Source organism: Lampetra fluviatilis, chromosome 10, assembly GCF_964198595.1.
Source record: "Lampetra fluviatilis chromosome 10, kcLamFluv1.1, whole genome shotgun sequence".
Lineage (NCBI taxonomy): Eukaryota > Metazoa > Chordata > Hyperoartia > Petromyzontiformes > Petromyzontidae > Lampetra > Lampetra fluviatilis.
In genome coordinates, this window is record NC_136284.1 from 11,074,354 (window position 1) to 11,092,794 (window position 18,441).

The following is an 18,441-nucleotide window of genomic DNA, read 5'->3' on the forward strand; positions in this document are numbered from 1 at the left end:
GTGAAAAAAAAGGAAAGAGTGGGGGATTGCAGGCCAATCTTATTGCATCCATTGCGACGATTGGATAATAGCTCTAATTCTAGATTTGAAGCTTTCGTGACTGCAAGGAGTATGGATAATAGCTGCGGAAACAGCCAAGGCAGCAGCGAGTCAGCGCCAAGTATGCCAACGCGTATTCCAAGCCTTCTTGCGTGACCATAATCTTTCTAGATTTGTTTTATTATTTGCAGGATTGGATTGGCCCCCATCCAGCAATAGATTGGAAGTGATGGCTGCTGCTGCTTCTGATGATGATGATGATCAGAATCACCATGACGGGAATGTGAGAAATGTTTAGCTGTACTGAACTATGTAACGGACGCCCATAATTGGTAGAAATTGACCCAAGATGACCGCTCGTCGGCCCATGCAGCCTTCCCACGAGCATGCCAGTAACGCAATGTGTGCGCATGATCGTGTATATCATTGCTGTGCGCGCACGTGTATGTGCGAATTGATAAAGGGCTGCCTATTATTACGCGCGCGCGTGCGTGTGTGCGTGTGTCCATCCTGCAATGATTACACGTACAGGGGAATACGTGTGAGCTGGTCCTGGTCGCAGCAAACAGTCGCAATGCTTCAGCTACGTGACATCAATCGAGCATTTTGGCCAGCGCGCGTGTTAGTGGCGCGCGTCAATTGTGCCCACGCGATTAACCAAATTGCTCGGAATATTTGCCCACGTGACACCTTGATTTGATGGGCTCTTTCTGGTAGTGGAGCGCTAAAATAATAATGTTTTTATTATGACGTTTTAACCCAAAAGAAACTAATTATGAATCATAACATTGGTCGTGAAAGCCCATGGTTAAAATGAATGAAAAACATCACTCGAATGCACTCCGATAAGAGCCCACCCATTGCCGTGAAAGAAAAACAAATGCAAGATTACACTTTTGGCAATGTTATTATTATTCGTACCATTGTTGGACGCTTCTCCTTCCCCCCGGTCGCAAACGACAAAAAAAACCACACTCGCAATAACGCCGATCATTTCATCAGTGGGTCTTGCTCTGGGGTTATTACCATAATGATTTACTGCGTATTTCCTAAACAAAGTGTTGTAACTATGAGGCATTCCGGGCGTTCTGTGTGTCTGTAAATATTAACCGTGACCTTCGCCTTGACTGGTGTAGATTGATAAAATATGACCCAAAACTTTTTTTGTTTTAATAAAAAATAAAATAAATAAACAAATCGAAGCCAGCCTTTGCGTCACGTCTCTGGGAGGCAAAGACTCGGCCTATATATACAAATGCAGAGTCCTCTCCCGCAACGAAAACTCAGCTCTTGCCCCTGTATCACAAGTAGAGGTTTTTGGTTGTTGTTTCTATCATCTCACTTAATTCCTGCTATAGCAGCGTTTATAACGGTGCATTAACAATCCCGAATCATCGCAGGGTATCGACGGAGAAGCACATTCGAAGGCAATGTTCATTTAGGAGTTGCTGGTGAAGAGATCATTTAAAGAGACCCAGAGAACAGGGGGGCCGTGTGTCCGTGTGTGCGAGAGACACGTGCCCGCGCCGAGAAGGACGTTGCATTAAAAAGTGGAGCACATTTGCAGAGAAGCGAGAGAAACGTGGAACAGCGGTTTTGAAACGGACAGGATCGAGAAGTGAAGTGCAATCGAGACAGCGATAAGCAGACACGCCGATATAAAGACATTGAGACACACCGACACATTGACATATTTACTTTTGTTCGCATTCAGACAAGCAACCACGGAGAGACACTGACACAATTGCAGCCAAGGCATTACGCCGGCAAGCAGACACTTATCCCATTAGCAGGGAAGAAGCTGTCACTGGGACAGACAGACAGACAATGAAATAGACACACCCAGGGACAGGCATAAACATTGAGACAGATACGGAGGCAGCAAGACAGGCGTTCAGATTTTGACATTTAAGATAGACATTTGAGACACGGAGACAGATATTGACACAGACAGACGTTAAGGCACCGAGGCAGAGCCTGAAAACGCATTGCCACAAAAACACACACAGACACTCAGAAAGACACCGATGCAGATATACACTGAATAATTGTGACACAGACCGGAATCAACATAGACACAGACACCGAGACGTTAAGACAAAGACACACGGCGAGACGCACCCCGAGACAGAGAAACAGACACACAGAGGACAAAGACACCGAGGGCATTGAGACAACGACACACAGCGCCGAGACAGAGAGACGGACACGCGCCGAGACAGACGAGCGCCCGAGACAGCGAGACAGACACACAGAGGACAAAGACACCGAGGGCATTGAGACAACGACACACAGCGCAGAGACAGAGAGACAGACGAGCGCCCGAGACGCAGACGACGCAGAGAGCCAAATGACGCACGCGGTGACCGTGAGCCGGACCCGCGGCTCCGCGCTGTGGCGCGCAGCAGCCGCGCTGTGCCCCCACGCCGCCGCGCCGCCGCTGCCGCAGCCGCACGCCGCCGTCGCAGCAGCTGCAGCCGCGCTGTGCCCGCACGCTGCCGCGCAGCCTCAGCCACCGCCGCGCGTTCCCACGGCAGACGCGCAGCGCACGCGCGGGGGAGGAGGAGGCGCTTGCCCGGCCGTGGCCGTGGGGGCCCTTAAGGGTCTTCGCGACGTGCCCGGTCCCAGCGTGTGGAGCTTCGCCGGCGACCTCCTGTTCAGGAGGGGCTTGAGCAGACTCCACGAGCTGCAGGTGAGAAAGCGCGCGCGTGATCGCGAGCCGTCCGGGATTGGCGGTGGGAATTCCACGTGGCTGTGTCGGGGGTTTGGCGGTTGATCCGCGGGGCGAGCGCTCTGTGGTTGGACTCACGCAGGGAGGTCGTCGTTCGGATGGGTGTTGGGTACGACGAGAGGCTGACTTGATGAACATTTGATGAGGAAGAGTGTGAATGCATTTTAAAATAGCCCAAGACGTCGAACTTCCAGCTTAACTTCTTCCATCAGGCCAACAGACATTGCTCATTTTAAGTTCGTTGCTGTCGTCCTGCTTGCTATGTCATAGCCTGTTCACAGATTCAGATTCTCGCACGTGAGCTGGATGAGACGAGACGTTAAATGTCACTTTTTTGCATAACATCGTCGCATTTATCCCATTTATGAAATGCAGTTTTTTTTGTCTGTATTAACTGGACGCGTAACCATGCATCGATCACAATTGATGAGCTACCCACACGGTGCACGCGTGAAGCGATGCGTGTGAATGCTCGTCCGTGTGCCTCGTTATGTAACAACGTCATTCTGCCTCAATTGGACATAACTGTTTGCAACCCTTCTGCCTATCGAGACACTGCTCATGATGTGAAGGGTCTTCTCACGCCGTGTCGGTCATGGGGTCCCTTAGCCATACTTCACTACACTGGTCAGCGTTGGTTGGTGAATAACCTCACACCACTCTCCCCCCCCCCCAAAAAAAAAAACATTTGCCGATGATCAAATCATCTCGAATGCGCCCTATCTCTGTGCACCCCAGAAGCTACGCAGGTATGAGCCCGGTTAGTGGTGCAATGGGTGACCAGCGGGGCTTGCCAGGTGTTGCAGGCGCGGGGCTGCCAGGCATGGCCAGGAGATGGCAGTGTGGAGTATGACCCCCTCGTCGACAGCGTGCTGCCTGGCTTTGCTCTGTGTTCGGCGGTTTCCTCCAACAATGAGCCAAATGCTCATTGATGCACTCTTTGGTTCTTTCGGTAAAGTCACGTAGGTATAAAATAAAAAATGGATGTGTTTGGCCAAACATCTCAATGTAGCAGGACCCTCCTGAATAGAGTACTAAGATTCATTGGGGCTTTTCTTAGTTAAATTTTCATTATTATTCGTAACATTATGACATGCGGTGCTGTAGTCCTGCACTGTGCTATAACTTGTTGCCTCCGAAACGTCGTGATTTTTATTTGATTTTTATTTTACTTTTATTAATTTAAATTTTTATTTTTTATCGACGTGACTTTACCGATAAAAAAATCTAAGAATATGAATCCTTGCAGTCACGAAAGCTTCAAATCTAGAACTTCGGAGTATACTTTGCGCGACGTTCATGTCCCGTCGTGCCGTGCGACCCGCGAACGCAGATCGAGGGCACCCGGCGCTACGGCCCCGTGTGGAAGGCGCAGTTCGGACCGTTCGTCACGGTGCACGTGGCGTGCGCGAAGCTGATGGAACAGGTGCTGCGCCAGGAGGGCGCTCACCCCATTCGCTCGGAGCTGTCGTCGTGGAAGGACTATCGCACGGAGCGCGGCCACGCGTTCGGACTGCTCACTGCGTGAGTATCACAGCCGTGCAGCTGTTCACAATGAAGGTGGTTGGGTTAGATCACGTGTCGCAACCCTCCACCACCCGACACGGCCAATCGGTAACAAAAAATGTGTCACGTTAACAAAACGCCAATTCGTTACTTCTTCAGCCCACCGGTGTGCTTGAAGAGTGAATCCACAACATTTAGAATGTGAGTTGTACGACGTCTCGCTGGTAATTACATTCAGCATCCTGGTGCGATTTGCCAGAACTGATTGGCCGTGTCGGGTGGTGGAGGGTTACGACACATTTATAAATAACGCGATCTAACTCCAAAACCTTTATTATGAATGATACTGGTCGCGAAAGCCTACGTGTTAAACAGCCATAACACTACTCCTCGTCCCCCCACCACCCCTCCTGACACGCGGTTCTCTGGCTTGACCGCCTGAGTGTGCAATTATTGTTGTGGTGCATCTACATCATCAGCCATTCGAAAGAAGAAGACGGAAGACTGCGTGAGTGTTGTGCAGCGGCCCCACCAGCCGCCCCCCCCCACCACCACCACCTTTTGTGTCCAGAAGAATGAGGGGCGGACAAACACGCCGGACGATTGACTGTGTGTCCCACCCAATTAAAACCGATGCATCTGGGTCATGATCGTGGCAGCCTTGTGCCCCTGTGTGTGTGTGTGACCCAATGATGTGTTTTTTGTGTCATACCTAATAATCATCATCATTAATATCATCATCATTATTATTGTCACACACGTATATATAGTCATGGCATTCCGGAATCTGCCATGCTTTAACAAGATGCGGGGGCTTCACCCATCTCCGTTAGTAACCCTGAGCCACGCAAGAACAGTTCACACTCCGATGGCTGCAGGAAAGCCAGTCTCTCCGTAGTCTGACAATCTCTGTTTGACTTCTCGTCAATTCAGCCCCCTTGTTCAGGGCGGCCTTGAAGCCCTGTTCAAGACAGGCGATGACGAGCTGCTAAACTGGATACTTGGCCTCTCTATATTTCTAGATTTGAACCTCACAAAAATAATATTCAGGGCCTACCTTGGCTCCTCCCACCCTCAACCGGTATATATACAAGGACTGTTTTCTTGGAATTTCTCTCACTTGATACAACTATCGTGCTGTGACGGTTCCACCTGAAGACGGAAGCTTGTGTTGCCTCCGAAACGTCGTGATTTTTATTTTATTTTACTTTTATTAATTTAAATTTTTCACCTACGTGACTTTACCGAAAAAACCTAAGAATATACTCTCTATATTTCTTCCATACATGTTGGCTTCCAAACCATCCGGGCAGATGGCCGATGAGTGCTCGTCATTCGAGGCCGTGGCAATGACGAGGAGCAGGCATCCAACAATTGTCTTTGTGCTTCCCACCGTTCAATGCTGCTACGGCAGCTCTCCGATGTGCAGCAAAACAAAACGTCGGACCATCGTGCCGCACAGCAAGCCGGAACAACTCGAGGAACACACTCAGAGCTACGCAGCAGAGCCACGAAGACTCGCGCGTTCACAACGCGGCTGCCTTCGCAATCCCCCCACCCTCCTCCCCGTGACCCAAGGGGTCTCATCCTATGCCACTCGCTCCGGTGCCCTTCATCCTCCACTCAGCTGTGGCACCTTCATCCTCACCGAACCCTTACGACAGGTGGGGGTCGCCGCGGTGGCGAGATGTTAACTGCCTCGCCCGGTTTTCGGGAAGTCGCGGGTTCGATCCGGACCCCTGACGCCTGCTGTTTATTTGGAGTTTGCGTGTCTCTTTCCCCGCGGTCGCGTGGATTGTTTCCCCTCCGCACTTTTAGAATCAACATCAACGCGTTCCGAGTCATTTGACTGCGAGAAATGTTCCACGTGACGATAAGCAAACTTCGTTGAGCTGGCCAGGTAACTTCTGAAACAAAAGAAGAGCTGCATATCTCAGCGGGCCTTACCTGGCAAAATAAAATAACCCTCCCCCTTCCCCCGCTCCCACCGCCTCCCCCCTTTTGCCTGCCCCATTGTGCCACGACGCGTTGTGACAGGGAGGGAGAGGAGTGGCAGCGGTTACGCCGGGTGATCGGAGACCGCATGCTCAAGCCGGGCCGCGCCGCCGCGTACACGGCCCCCCTCCTCGACGTGGTCGGCGACCTCCTCGACAACGTGGAGAGGCAGCGAGGGCAGAACCAGGGCCTGGTGCGGGACGTCTCGGATGTCTTCTACAAGTTCGGTCTTGAAGGTCCGTGTGCGAGCTTCGACAAAAAAAACCCATCTTGAGCACGCCGCACGACAATGGGTGGACTCGGATGTTCACGAACGCGCAGTGGATGTACGTGGCGGTGCCGCGGTGGCTCTCTGTTGTGTATTTGGGGTTGTACCGCGTGTTGTTAGGGGCCGTCCATAAATGACGTCACGCACCTGGGGGGGGGGTTGGGTCAGACATTTGTGACGATGTGTGACGATGGGGGGGGGGGGGGGGGGTTGAGAAATGTGACGTCACATCAAAATGCGCAACTTTAAATAGATATCGACAACACGTTCTGCTTAATTAAGTAGACTTTTTAATAAATGTTTTCTCCTACAACATCAGAGTACAGCGCCACATTAAATACGTACTACAATGACAATAGTTTAAAGCGATTTGAAGCATGTTTTTTTTTGGGGGGGGGCGGCAGAGTTTTGTGACGTCATATTTTTTGTGACGCCGTGTGACGAGGGGGGGGGGGGGCAAAAATCGTCCAAAATCGCGTGACGTCATTTATGGACGGCCCCTTAGGCACGGGAGTCCGACGTTTCGCCCCAAGTGCGTACAAAGAAACAAACCATTGGAGAACGACTCAGCAGATGTTGACGAAGCGGCTGACTTATCGCCGCTTCGACGCATCATTGGCGACGGAGATGTTGCCAATGCTTCCATCAAAAACTTTAACGGAAAGGACCATTTGCCCACAGAGCGTGAATGGAGCCGTTTGTGTTGAGCTGGGAGCTTGACACGCATAATAAGTGAAACATCAAAGCACCGACGTGTTTATTCGCTTATTTGCCGAGCATAGAATTCGGGGTACAAATTGGAATGTGCTAAAAGTCATGCATACTTCGACGGACGTTTGCATAAGTCCCTTTAAATGTGAGTTGGGATCCACTTCAAGTTGTTTATGTGGATCAAGATAACGCATTAATCTGTTTGTAATATAAAATATAATTGCAACGAAAAAATGCACCCAGCAGAATGTCTAATTTATATCCCCAATTTGAACGGGGAACTATTTTTTTGGTCCGACATTTTAATCGAATCTCACAATTTTTAATCAAGCTCTGAATTCAATGTTTTGCACGTGGATTGCTAAGCGATTGGTCAACACGGATCTCCGGTCTGTGGGCATGTCTTTGGGACTGTTGCCGCAGATCACCGAGCCGCACATAACCGATCGGAAAGCACGCGGGCGAGGTCAGATAATTGCAGCGATTTTTTTTGTTGCCAAAAGCCCCGTAAATTAATACGCGGTTTTGTCTCACGCTGTGACCTTCAAGGGCACTGCGACCCGAATTCATCGCATTGCAGGCCACTGGTATTAGTGATGGATGAGCGGCTGTGTGCGTAACCCCCCCCCATCTTATGTTTGTTTGGAAGTAAAATGCAACGGTTTGCGATAGACGATGCTCAGACATGCGGGGAGGCAAGCACATTTCATCAGGGGAGACGCGCTACCACGTGGCGTGCTGTGTGTATGCGCGCGTGTGTGTGTGCAGACGCCCGCGTGTTTGCAATCAGGGTTAACATCCTGGTCATGTCCGTCAGTGAACATATTGATATAAATCTGCTATGGACCTTTCGTTGATTGACCGAGGCCGAAAGGAGCGCTGTGTTGCAATCACAATGCTATTGCTTTGAAGTGGAATTGACCAAACAGTGCAACAATGCGGACACCTCCTGAAAAACAACCTTCATTTCCGGTGAAGCTTTCCTGGATAAATAATGGCATCATCGTTGTGTTAATATCAACTTTCAGCGATATGAAAACGCGGTAGGCGTGGCATTGATACCACCACACAGCGGTGCGCTGTCCTGTTCTTCACGTGCTCACGAGCAGAACCTTGGCCCTGGGTCTGCGATGTGAGATGTGTTTTTGTGTTGCAGCAGAGGGATAGTGCGCAGTGCTGCGGTGATGCAGATTGTGAGCGGTCGCCAAGAATGTTGTGGTTAAATGACTGCAGAAAGTTACTAAAAGGGATGCTGCGTAGAGTGTGCTTTGAAGAAGAAGAAGTGCAGATGTGGGCCGGGTGACTCAGAGGTCAGCGTTCTGAGCCAGCACGTCTGAGATCTTAGATTTTAATCAGCCGTGAGTGGTTTGGTTGTATTCTCAAGTGTAGCGAGTAGATGGCCCAAGCCCGGTCACCAATGGCTGCACACATTCAAACTGTCATGTGAAGTTTGGCGTTGCACTTAATTTGGCAACATTTCAGCTCCAGAAAAATATAACCGAATACAGTATATCAGTTTTGACTGTGCACGCGACAATCTCAATTTGAACAAAATATATCTTCCACACAGCTGTTCTCCGGCACAGCAGCGGGTGCTCCGATTAGCATGGCTGGCTGCGTACGCTGCAAAAGAAGTTCAACATACATTACATACATACATTACATACATACATTACATACATTACATACATTATATACATACATTACATACATACATTACATACAAACATTACATACATACATTACATACATACATACAATACATACATTACATACATACATTACATACATACATTACATACATACATTACATACATACATTATATACATACATTACATACATACATTACATACAAACATTACATACATACATTACATACATACATACAATACATACATTACATACATACATTACATACATACATTACATGCATACATTACATACATACATTACATACATACATTACATACATACATTACATACATACATTACATACATTATATACATACATTACATACATACATCACCTACATTACATACATACATTACATACATACATACAATACATACATTACATACATACATAAATTACATACATACATTCATTACATACATACATTACATACATTACATACATACATAACATACATTACATACATACTGCTTGCGGGGATTTCAAAGTGGATCCATCATCTCGTGGCGACGATGCAGGCGGCAGGACTGTAAGGGGCGGGGGGGGGAACCCCTCATTTAAACAAGAAATAAAAAATAATGCTTGTGCTCGAATTCTGTAACGCTCTCCAACATGCGTTTTATCCTCGGAAGTACTTCATTAGCGTTTCGTTTCGAGGCCACACAATGAGATGACGTCACACGGCGCATGACGTAATTAGGAGATGAGGTAGACGGGGAGGGAGACGGAGGGGTTCAAACTTTCTTTTGGAGCTGATTTTGTTTTTTATTTAAACACCGTGAGGTTTTTTTCTCGTCTCAAATTTTTGGGCAAACCTCTGATCATTTTTTTCTTCCAGTTTTCAAATCAGCAACGTAACTTGACACTAAATTTCCATTCAAATTGGATCATCTTTTCAAAGTTTCCTACCCCCCCCCACCCCCCGTTACAAACAGAGTTAACGCTTTCAACGTTAGCTACGAAGCGTTTAAATATCACGTGAAAGCAGTATTTACAAGAGTAGACCAACGTTAGTGTTTTGGGTCAAATCGAGCCATTGGTTAATATAACATCAAAATTCATTAATCATACTTGTGCTGCACAACCAATCGGCTACACATCCTTCTGGGACTGCGCTTTATCCAGCCTCGTCGTTCCAATGCAAGCCAAACTCCGCAGCGGTCTCGACGTTTCCAGCGTACTCATCGGGGCTTTCTGATCGACCGATTCGTCTGTGCGCCTGCAGGGATCGGCGCAGTGCTGTTTGAGGCTCGCCTCGGCTGCCTGGCTCCGAACGTCCCCGAGGACACTGAGCGCTTCATCCAGGCCATCAACAGCATGTTCCAGCTGACGCTGCTCACAATGGCCATGCCGCGCCCGCTGCTCTGGCTCTACCCGACTCCCTGGAAGCGCTTCGTGGCCGCCTGGGACTGCCTCTTTGCCTTCGGTACGGGCGCCGCAAATGGGGCAATTGGGAAGGGTCGTAAAGTGAGCATCGCTCGGACTTTGAGAGTTTTATATATAGTAATAATAACAAACATTTTTGTCGTGCAGCAGGTTTGGTGAGCGATAGAGAAGTTGGCTCAATTTCATCGCCTTTGTCGAACTTATAATTTTTTGCATCGCTCTCCGATGTCTTCTCGGAGTTGTCCGCCGCGTTCATGACCAATGTCTCTCAACGTTCTCGGGGGGAGCTCTTTCACTGTACTCCCAGCACGTGGCGTGACACGTCGGACAATCACACCGAGCAGCATTGCTGCACAATCTGAAAAGGCATTGGGAGAGCCATAGAGCCACAAACTGCGATATGCCAAGCCATGAGTATGGTCTGGATTGTTCCTGTGCGTTACAGCAGGAGTAGTAAATTGCCCATACATGGATAAATGGCCTCCAATGATGCGCTGCTTGAATAGTTCTCATTTCCCATGTGTCCACACACACCGTGTTGTAATTTCCATCAATATGCTCGCGCTATATATATTTTAAAAAGGCCAAGTCTACGTTGGTAATTTGTGTAATTCCCACACGGACACACAAACACACATTGTTGATGGATGTATGGAAAATGTGTGGCGTGTGACGTTGAAATTGGGGCCACGTCATGATTTGGGATATGTTTAAATGGCTGTCTGATCGATAAGCTGAATTCTCCAAATTACCTTGACAATGGTGAAATGTGTGCGTGACATCAATCGCGTCCGCATTAACTACGTACCAGATGCTCAAGCATTTCCATAGCAGTTGGTTGGGTTCTCTAAACATGCATACACACGGTGAACTCTCAGTTGCCCGAGGGCGCATTATCTGGGCTCGCGGATGAAGCGTGCTTGCAAATTATATTGTTGTTTTACACGTAGACCGGATTAAATATCTGGTGTTCCTCACCTGTTGGAGGTGACGTAATTGTCAAGTAAAGTTAAATGAGTGGCATGATCAATTAAGTACGTATGTATGTTGAACTTCTTTCACACCGTACGTAGCCAACCGTGCTAATCGGCGGTGCGGTGAATGTACAACAAACTAAACACAAAAAGCAGTTCAGAATCAGAATATTTGTTTATACTGGAGGAACCCGATGAACTATAAAGTATATTTTTCACACATGCCCAGTAGTTCACACATGCCCAGTAGTTCACAGATGCCCAGTAGTTCACAGATGCCCAGTAGTTAAGAAGCAATGAAAGTGATTAACAGTCTACGTCTTCAACTCAATTCCATGTCCGTAGGTAAACGATGAATCCGGTCCCTACGGTCCAATTCACATAATTACTTGGCACACGCCATTGTTTATGTTTGATCTGGAGCACCCCTCCCCACCATCACCCCGAGTGACCGAGAAGTCGACTTGCACCACGTGCCGTGAGCAACCTCGTGACCGCGCGTCGCTTGGCCGTGATGTCCGTAGCAGCAGCCGCGGGGTTTAAACCTTCCGCCTTCGAAGAGACCGGGACCCCTAAACGCAACAACATTTGACAGTCAAGGCCCGCTTGGCCACGCGAAACCTGGCCATCGCGGCGAACGACTCCCGCGGCGGGCACGCGAACTCGCGAAGCGCGACGGGGATGCGACGCAGTGACGTTCCCTGTCGACGAGGTCCAAGCGTGGCCGACATCGCCGCCGTTGTGACGCGCGATTCTTTCTGCGAGCAGCGAAGACCCACATCGACTCGAGGCTGGCCGAGCTGAGCGAGCGGACGCGGCGCGGCGAGGCGGTGCAGGAGAGGGTCCTCGCCTACTACCTCTCCCGCCAGGACCTCTCCATGCGCCAGATTTACGGCAACCTGACGGAGCTCTTGCTCGCTGGCGTGGACACGGTGAGGATCGCCGATACAGACGCCCACCCCCCGCGTCAAACTCGCGTAGCGCCGTGCCGATTGCAGCGTCGCGGCGTGAATACTAAGGGGGAGATGGGTGGCCTGATGCGTAATACGCGTACGGCGGTTAGCGTCCCTGTCCAATGAACCTACCCCCCCATTCTGAGCTCATTTCCCCGCCACAGCTAACATCGGCGGCGAGTGATACCTGAAACAGTTCTGCCCACTTACTAGAGTGGTGAAATATGGCTAAACAATCCCCCCGGCTGACCAGCGTGGCGGTGGCTGCACGAGACGCTGTGTCATCGCCCCCCCCCAACCCACCCCTCTACACAAGCTTTGCAGCATTGAATCAGCCCCAACTCCGCCCTGCCCTCTCGACTTTGCTGTAGAGGCAGCTCGTACACCACGCACACCAACCCCTCCTTCCTCTCGCTAGCGGGTAACAGGGCGCCATGGTGGCAAAATGTTAACTCCCTCGCCTGGTATACAGGAGGTCGTGGGGTCGATCCCGACCTGATGCCTGCTGCTGTATATTTGGAGTTTGTATGCTCTTCCTCCACGTGGTCATGTGGATTTTTCTCCTCCACATTTAATATCGACGCGAAGTTTAGGGTATTTTGCTGCTATACATTTCCACATGAGAAGCCAGTCACCTCGTTGAGCTATCATTTGTGTCGGCAAGGCCGCTTGTGAAAAAGAGCTACACAGCACAGTGGGGCCTCGCCTGGTAAAATAAATAGTTTAGTTTTAGTTGAACAGCACTGACGCTGCTGCCCAAGGAGCGCGCGGGGTTGTCCACGTGCGGGACGAAACTAACGTCCTCCCTCCTCCTCCCACTGCCCCCCCCCCCCGCACGTGTCCCCGCGCAGATCTCGAGCACCATGTCGTGGTCCCTGTACGAGGTGTCGCGCCACGCCGACCTGCAGGAGCGCCTGCACGCCGAGGTGTGCGCCGCGATGGGCGGCCGCGCCACGCCGGGCCCCGAGGAGCTGGCGCGCATGCCGCTGCTGAGGGCCACCGTGAAGGAGGCGCTCAGGTGGGGAGCCGGGCTGGCCTTGCGCCTCTCATCCACGCGACAGGCTGCGGTCATTCTTGATAAGCCTTCTTGTTGCGATGACTGCCGCGTGGCATCAACTGCGAGTGCGTCGAGCTTCTTTCGCGCCGCGCGTAGCCAACCGCGCTAATCGGAGGCGCGGGGGAAGGACCGCAGACTAACACGCACACAAAAGCAGTTCTACAGAAAACAAAAAGCTATTTGTGAGCAGCTCTTACATGCACTGGTGCGGTGTCTCCTGCAGGCTGTACCCCGTGATACCCGGCAACGCGAGGGTCTTCTCGCAGCGAGACGTCGAGATCGGCGAATACCTCATCCCGAGAGGGGTGAGCACCACGCGTGAGGCGCACGTCCACGGCCACGTTCGCGTTTGATCCGTGTAGCCAGGCGAGGAGTCAAGGGGCCAGGATAGTCTCTCAAACTAAACTAAGTTTTATTTGACCAGGTAAGGCCCACTAAGCGATTATAGATCTTTTTTCAAAAGCGACCTGGCCACAAGTGAAAGCCCAGCGAAGTGGGCTTATGATCGTCGTGTGGAAATGTCTTGCAGCCAAATACTCTAAACGCGTGATGTTGATTCTAAATGTGGAGGGAAAAACCGGAGGATCCGGAGAAAAATCCACGCGACCACGGGGAAAGAGAGAAAACACGCAGACTCCAAATATGCAGGCGTCAGGGTCGAGATCGAACCCACGACCTCCTTTATACCAGGCGAGATAGTTAACATCTCGCCATTGTGGCACCCCCATCTCATTTGCAAGAGTGGCCTCGCGTATTAGTCTGCCAGTAGAGGTTGGGGTGGGGAGAGCGATGATGGTTGTGTACAATCCCAATTGATTGATTTTTGGTGTAACTTTCGAGTTCCTTATATGCACATCAATATATGCACGTGTGGCCTGTTCCGAGTCACTCTCGCCCTGATCCAATGAAATGCCACCGATTTGGAGTCAAACGTTGACTATTTTGCACGCGTGCCTAGACCACACCTGGCACTCCCAGGTGGTCTCCCCACCCCAGCACCAGGCAAGCTCAACCCTGTGTAGTTTAGTCTTGATTTGTGTAGTTTGTGTAGTTTGTGTGCGCTCAGGGTGGTTTTGTCACAGGTGTGGGTCAACCTTGGTTTTGTTTCACGTTCGTGCCCCGTTTTGTGCAACAGACACTCATCACGCTGTGCCACTACGCCACCTCGCACGACGAGCGATACTTCCCGGAGCCGGAGGCTTTCCGTCCCGACCGCTGGCTCGACAAGGGAAACAAGAAGGAGGGGGAGGAGGGCATGCACTCATTCGCGTCCATCCCGTTCGGCTTCGGCAAGCGCAGCTGTGTGGGGAGGAGGCTCGCCGAGTTGGAGGTCCACCTTGCACTGGCACAGGTGAATAGCAAACTCGTACAAGCACGAGGTGGTCAGATGGATCAGGGTGCTGGGACCATGACAGAGCTGAGATCGAGGGGTAAAATGTGGGGTTTAGCCGCCAGTGATTAAATCAGGTTATCCGGCGTAGTGAGGTGATGGTTTCTCTCTGGTCACCAATGACCGCATAAAAAAACGGATTTTGTGATCTTTTGGATTTCATTTAAGCAATTCCAGAAACAGTATTTACAACGAGCACAGTTTGTTTCATTGGCATGAACCACTCCGTGGCAGCATCATTTCAAAGGTAATACAATGAGCCTGGGAATAAACAACAGCCACAATGATAGTTATGACACCAACTGACCATCGCCGATGTACCCCTTGCAGATCATAAAGAAGTACGTCATCAAGCCGGAGTCCAAGGACAGCGTGGTACGGCCCATGACACGTACCCTGTTGGTGCCAGACCGGCCCATAAACCTGCGCTTCCTCAACAGGTGACGGCCGTCTTCTGCTCAAGAAGAGATATGAACACAGCTGTCCGTTTATGTTTTATGAAGGGAGGGCGGCTATACCACGTGTCGTGGCCCCAGTTGCTCTTGACCCTTTAAAGTCTTCTTTGGCCTCTGTGCCTATTGCAGCAAATTAAGAGGTGCGTACGGAGGCATCTCCCCAAGTTGATGGGGGAATAGCAAAGCGGTGGTTGTCTGTGTGGGGGGTCCTTCCACTATAAAAAAGAGACCCTCTACAGAAAAATGAACGTGTTGGGAGTCCACAGATTGATGTCGAAGTCACGTGTAGCTCTATAAAACGTGTGGGGTTGATGCGTGGCGTGCACTACCACGTGAATGTGGATCTGTGGTAACGAGCTGAAGAAGAGAACGTGTCATCGGTTAGCGGGGCAGGGCCCGACGGGGGACAGGGCGAGCTTGTTTCCCGTGCACGTGGGCAGAACTCACCTGGTCGGAATTCCATACGGAGAGGACGAGGCCTGAGATTCAAAACAACTTAACAATATGGTGGAAGTCAAAATATGGAAAAAGTTAGTTTTTTGAGGATCTGCTTGCCTGTTGTGTTCCATGATCCGTGTTTGGTCATGGTAGCCTGGGTCATAGGATTGTGCTGGTCGTGGAGGGGTGGAGGGGGGGGGGAAGATATGGTTTGGGTTTTGCAAAAGTCACAACACCCACAACTGTATCATGAGCGGCGGCAGCGGCAGTGTGACCGTTTACGATACCCGTATCAAAGCGTCATCTGAGACTGCTGGCACTCTTGACATTCGTGCCAAATGTGATCAGCGGGGGCGTGCGCTCTGGAATGTTTGTGTCAGGGCATTCAGAGCTGCAATTCGGCAAATAATCAACGTAAGAGTATCTGCATCCTGTGAATAAGAAAACAAGTGGAGTGCTCTCCAAAATGGCTAATCGGTGTCAGCGTGTCCAGCAAACACGTGGCCCACAGCCACCTCAAGAAGAGTTTTCAGCAACGAGAGAGCACAAATGTACTTTCGCTGCTGTTCACTGAAGTATTGTTTTATATATTATCTTTACAAAAGCTTAAAAGCCTTAAAAAAGTGACAATTTGTAAACAGTGTTACGTTCCGTTACTCACGTGTTAGTCAAAGTAACTCTAACGGCGTGAGGCCTTCATCCAGCCGTGCATTGGCAAAGGGCTGTATATTATTATTATGATGATGATGATGAAGAATTCAATGTACATAAAGCACAACTATTTAATGAATGTAAATTATTCGTAATTACGCACTTATATGTTTTGTATTTTCATAACAATGCGTATTTTAGTCTGCACGAATACGTTGTCGAAAATCACGATGCGTCACTTCACTGTGAGAGATGTAACTGCAACGTTCTTTGGCTCGAAATCTTATTTCAGGTGCACACCGTGCGACTTGAGCAATCATTTTTACGAACACGATGACAACGCACACGTGTTCGCGTTTAAAGTACTCTACTGCGTTTCAAGAGCATGGACTGTTGTTTATTTGTTGTATATACAATAAAATATGTCATGAGCTTTCAAATTAAATATAAGAATGCTGTGGTTTGATATTATGTTTTCTTGGTTATGCTGTCACAAGGACAATATCAATGACTAGCCTTTTTGCCCGTCCAAGAACGGGTGTATTGCAGTAAATCTGAAACTTGCAAGCGAAAAGCAGACTGCCACGTGATAGCCATTGCATCAATTCGTGTGCAATTTGTAAGGACGCGGTGACACAGACTTATTTCATTTGAAGGTTATAATCCCTTGTTCATCGTGACATCCTTTTTACTTCTATGTCTCAACAGCGTCACGGAGATCGCGTGACGTGAGGGTTCTGCCTTTGTAGTGAGGGTTGTGAGTTGACGCTGAGGAGGGGGATGGAGGCGCCTCGGTCCCCCATGTGGAGTGACGTCACCCGCTAATTAATATTAATTGTGGGGATGTCCATTTGGAGGACGTCACCTGCTCATGATTATTCATATTCTTTGGGTCGTTCGGTAAAGCCACGTAGATAGATCAAATAATGGAAAATAATAAAAATAAGAACAATATCACGACGTTTCTATCGCAACACAAGCAATCGTCATCAGGTGAGAAATATCGCGGGAGAGCTGCTGAGAAGATATGGTGGGAGCGCTGCTCAGGTAAGGAGTTATAAAGGTTTGGGATAGTGTAGCCCAAGGGTCAGTGGGAGGGGCTAGAGATGAAATTTGCATGTAAATGTAAGATCGGGTAAATCTTGACAAATGAAGCTGTGGGGGTGGCCATTGTCTTGTGAGAGATTAGCGTGTCAATGTAAGAAATTTGCTTGTAAATGTAAGCTCGGAGAGAGCTCGGAATTGATTATTAATGAGGGGGGGGGGGTTCTACATGCGGAGTGACGTCACCCGCTCATGATTATTAATGAGGGGCGGGTCCATGTGGAGGACGTATCCTGTTCATGATTATTAATGAGGGAGACTGGTCGACGTGGCGTGACGTCACGTACGTTCCACACTGACATTCTTGGGTGGTAATTGAACTCTTCTTGGTTCTTTCGGTAAAGTCACGTAGAAGGGAAATAATAAAATAACAAAAATAAACATAATAAAATACAAATTTTCACGACGTTTCGGCCACAAAACAAGCAGCCGTCCTCAGGTGAAGAAACAGAGCTGTCGGAAAGACAGCGTCCCAATGAACACCGCCAAGCTTGGCAGCGTATATTTAAGCTGGGTCGGGGGAGGAGAGCGCCTTGACAAAGGAGTTTACATATCAACAGCGGAATTAAGCATATTGATGGCAAATGCAGATATGGGATTAGTCACTCCTCGTGGAATGTGTAGGTGGTAGGGGGGGTCTCAAAGTCATATTATGCTCGTGTATTATGTAGGATTAGCAGTGATACAGGGAGGAAGTAGGATTAGCAGTAATAAAGGGAGGGACATTTTAATCGTAATGAGCTGCAGCAGCCAAACCACCGCGTATCAAGCTCGTGCATTATGTGGGCAACAAAAAAGGGAGGAGTTTCTAAAGAACAGCAAATGCCCTTGAACTGTGATCAAGCTGTGTTACGAGGCGGGCAGCAGAGGGCAGTGCAGCAAAAGTACTCTGCAGTGTGGCCCCAAAAGACAAAAACGATGGTTACATTCACAAATTCAATCTGGTTATTTAATGCATGCCAACTGTTGTTCAAGATGACGTCCATTGGCATTAATGCGTGCATGGATCGTGACTGGCCTAGCCTGCTAGCAGTGGCACCGGTGCTAAGGGGCCGTCCATAAATGACGTCACGCACCTAGGGGGTGGGG

The 18,441-nt window shown here is 49.4% G+C and overlaps 1 protein-coding gene across 1 annotated transcript; it reads left to right on the forward strand.

The window, feature by feature from the left end:
• The first annotated feature begins 2,197 nt into the window (after positions 1-2,197).
• On the forward strand, positions 2,198-15,161 carry CYP27B1 (cytochrome P450 family 27 subfamily B member 1). The gene is made up of 9 exons (XM_078860527.1): positions 2,198-2,731; positions 4,104-4,294; positions 6,314-6,507; positions 10,170-10,370; positions 12,073-12,236; positions 13,109-13,275; positions 13,538-13,619; positions 14,450-14,665; positions 15,035-15,161. Exons 1-9 carry the CDS (start codon positions 2,390-2,392, stop codon positions 15,146-15,148), a joined length of 1,671 nt encoding a protein of 556 aa, XP_078716653.1. The 5' UTR covers positions 2,198-2,389; the 3' UTR covers positions 15,149-15,161.
• The last annotated feature ends 3,280 nt before the right edge of the window (positions 15,162-18,441 follow it).

What these genes read in the sequence shown, in the direction of transcription:
- CYP27B1 (XM_078860527.1), top strand. Translation starts at nt 2,390, where the DNA reads ATGACGCACGCGGTGACCGTGAGCCGGACCCGCGGCTCCGCGCTGTGG. An exon ending in GGACTGCCTCTTTGCCTTCG is followed by an intron (nt 10,371 to 12,072) that starts GTACGGGCGCCG and finishes TTCTGCGAGCAG; the next exon opens with CGAAGACCCACATCGACTCG. An exon ending in AATACCTCATCCCGAGAGGG is followed by an intron (nt 13,620 to 14,449) that starts GTGAGCACCACG and finishes TTTGTGCAACAG; the next exon opens with ACACTCATCACGCTGTGCCA.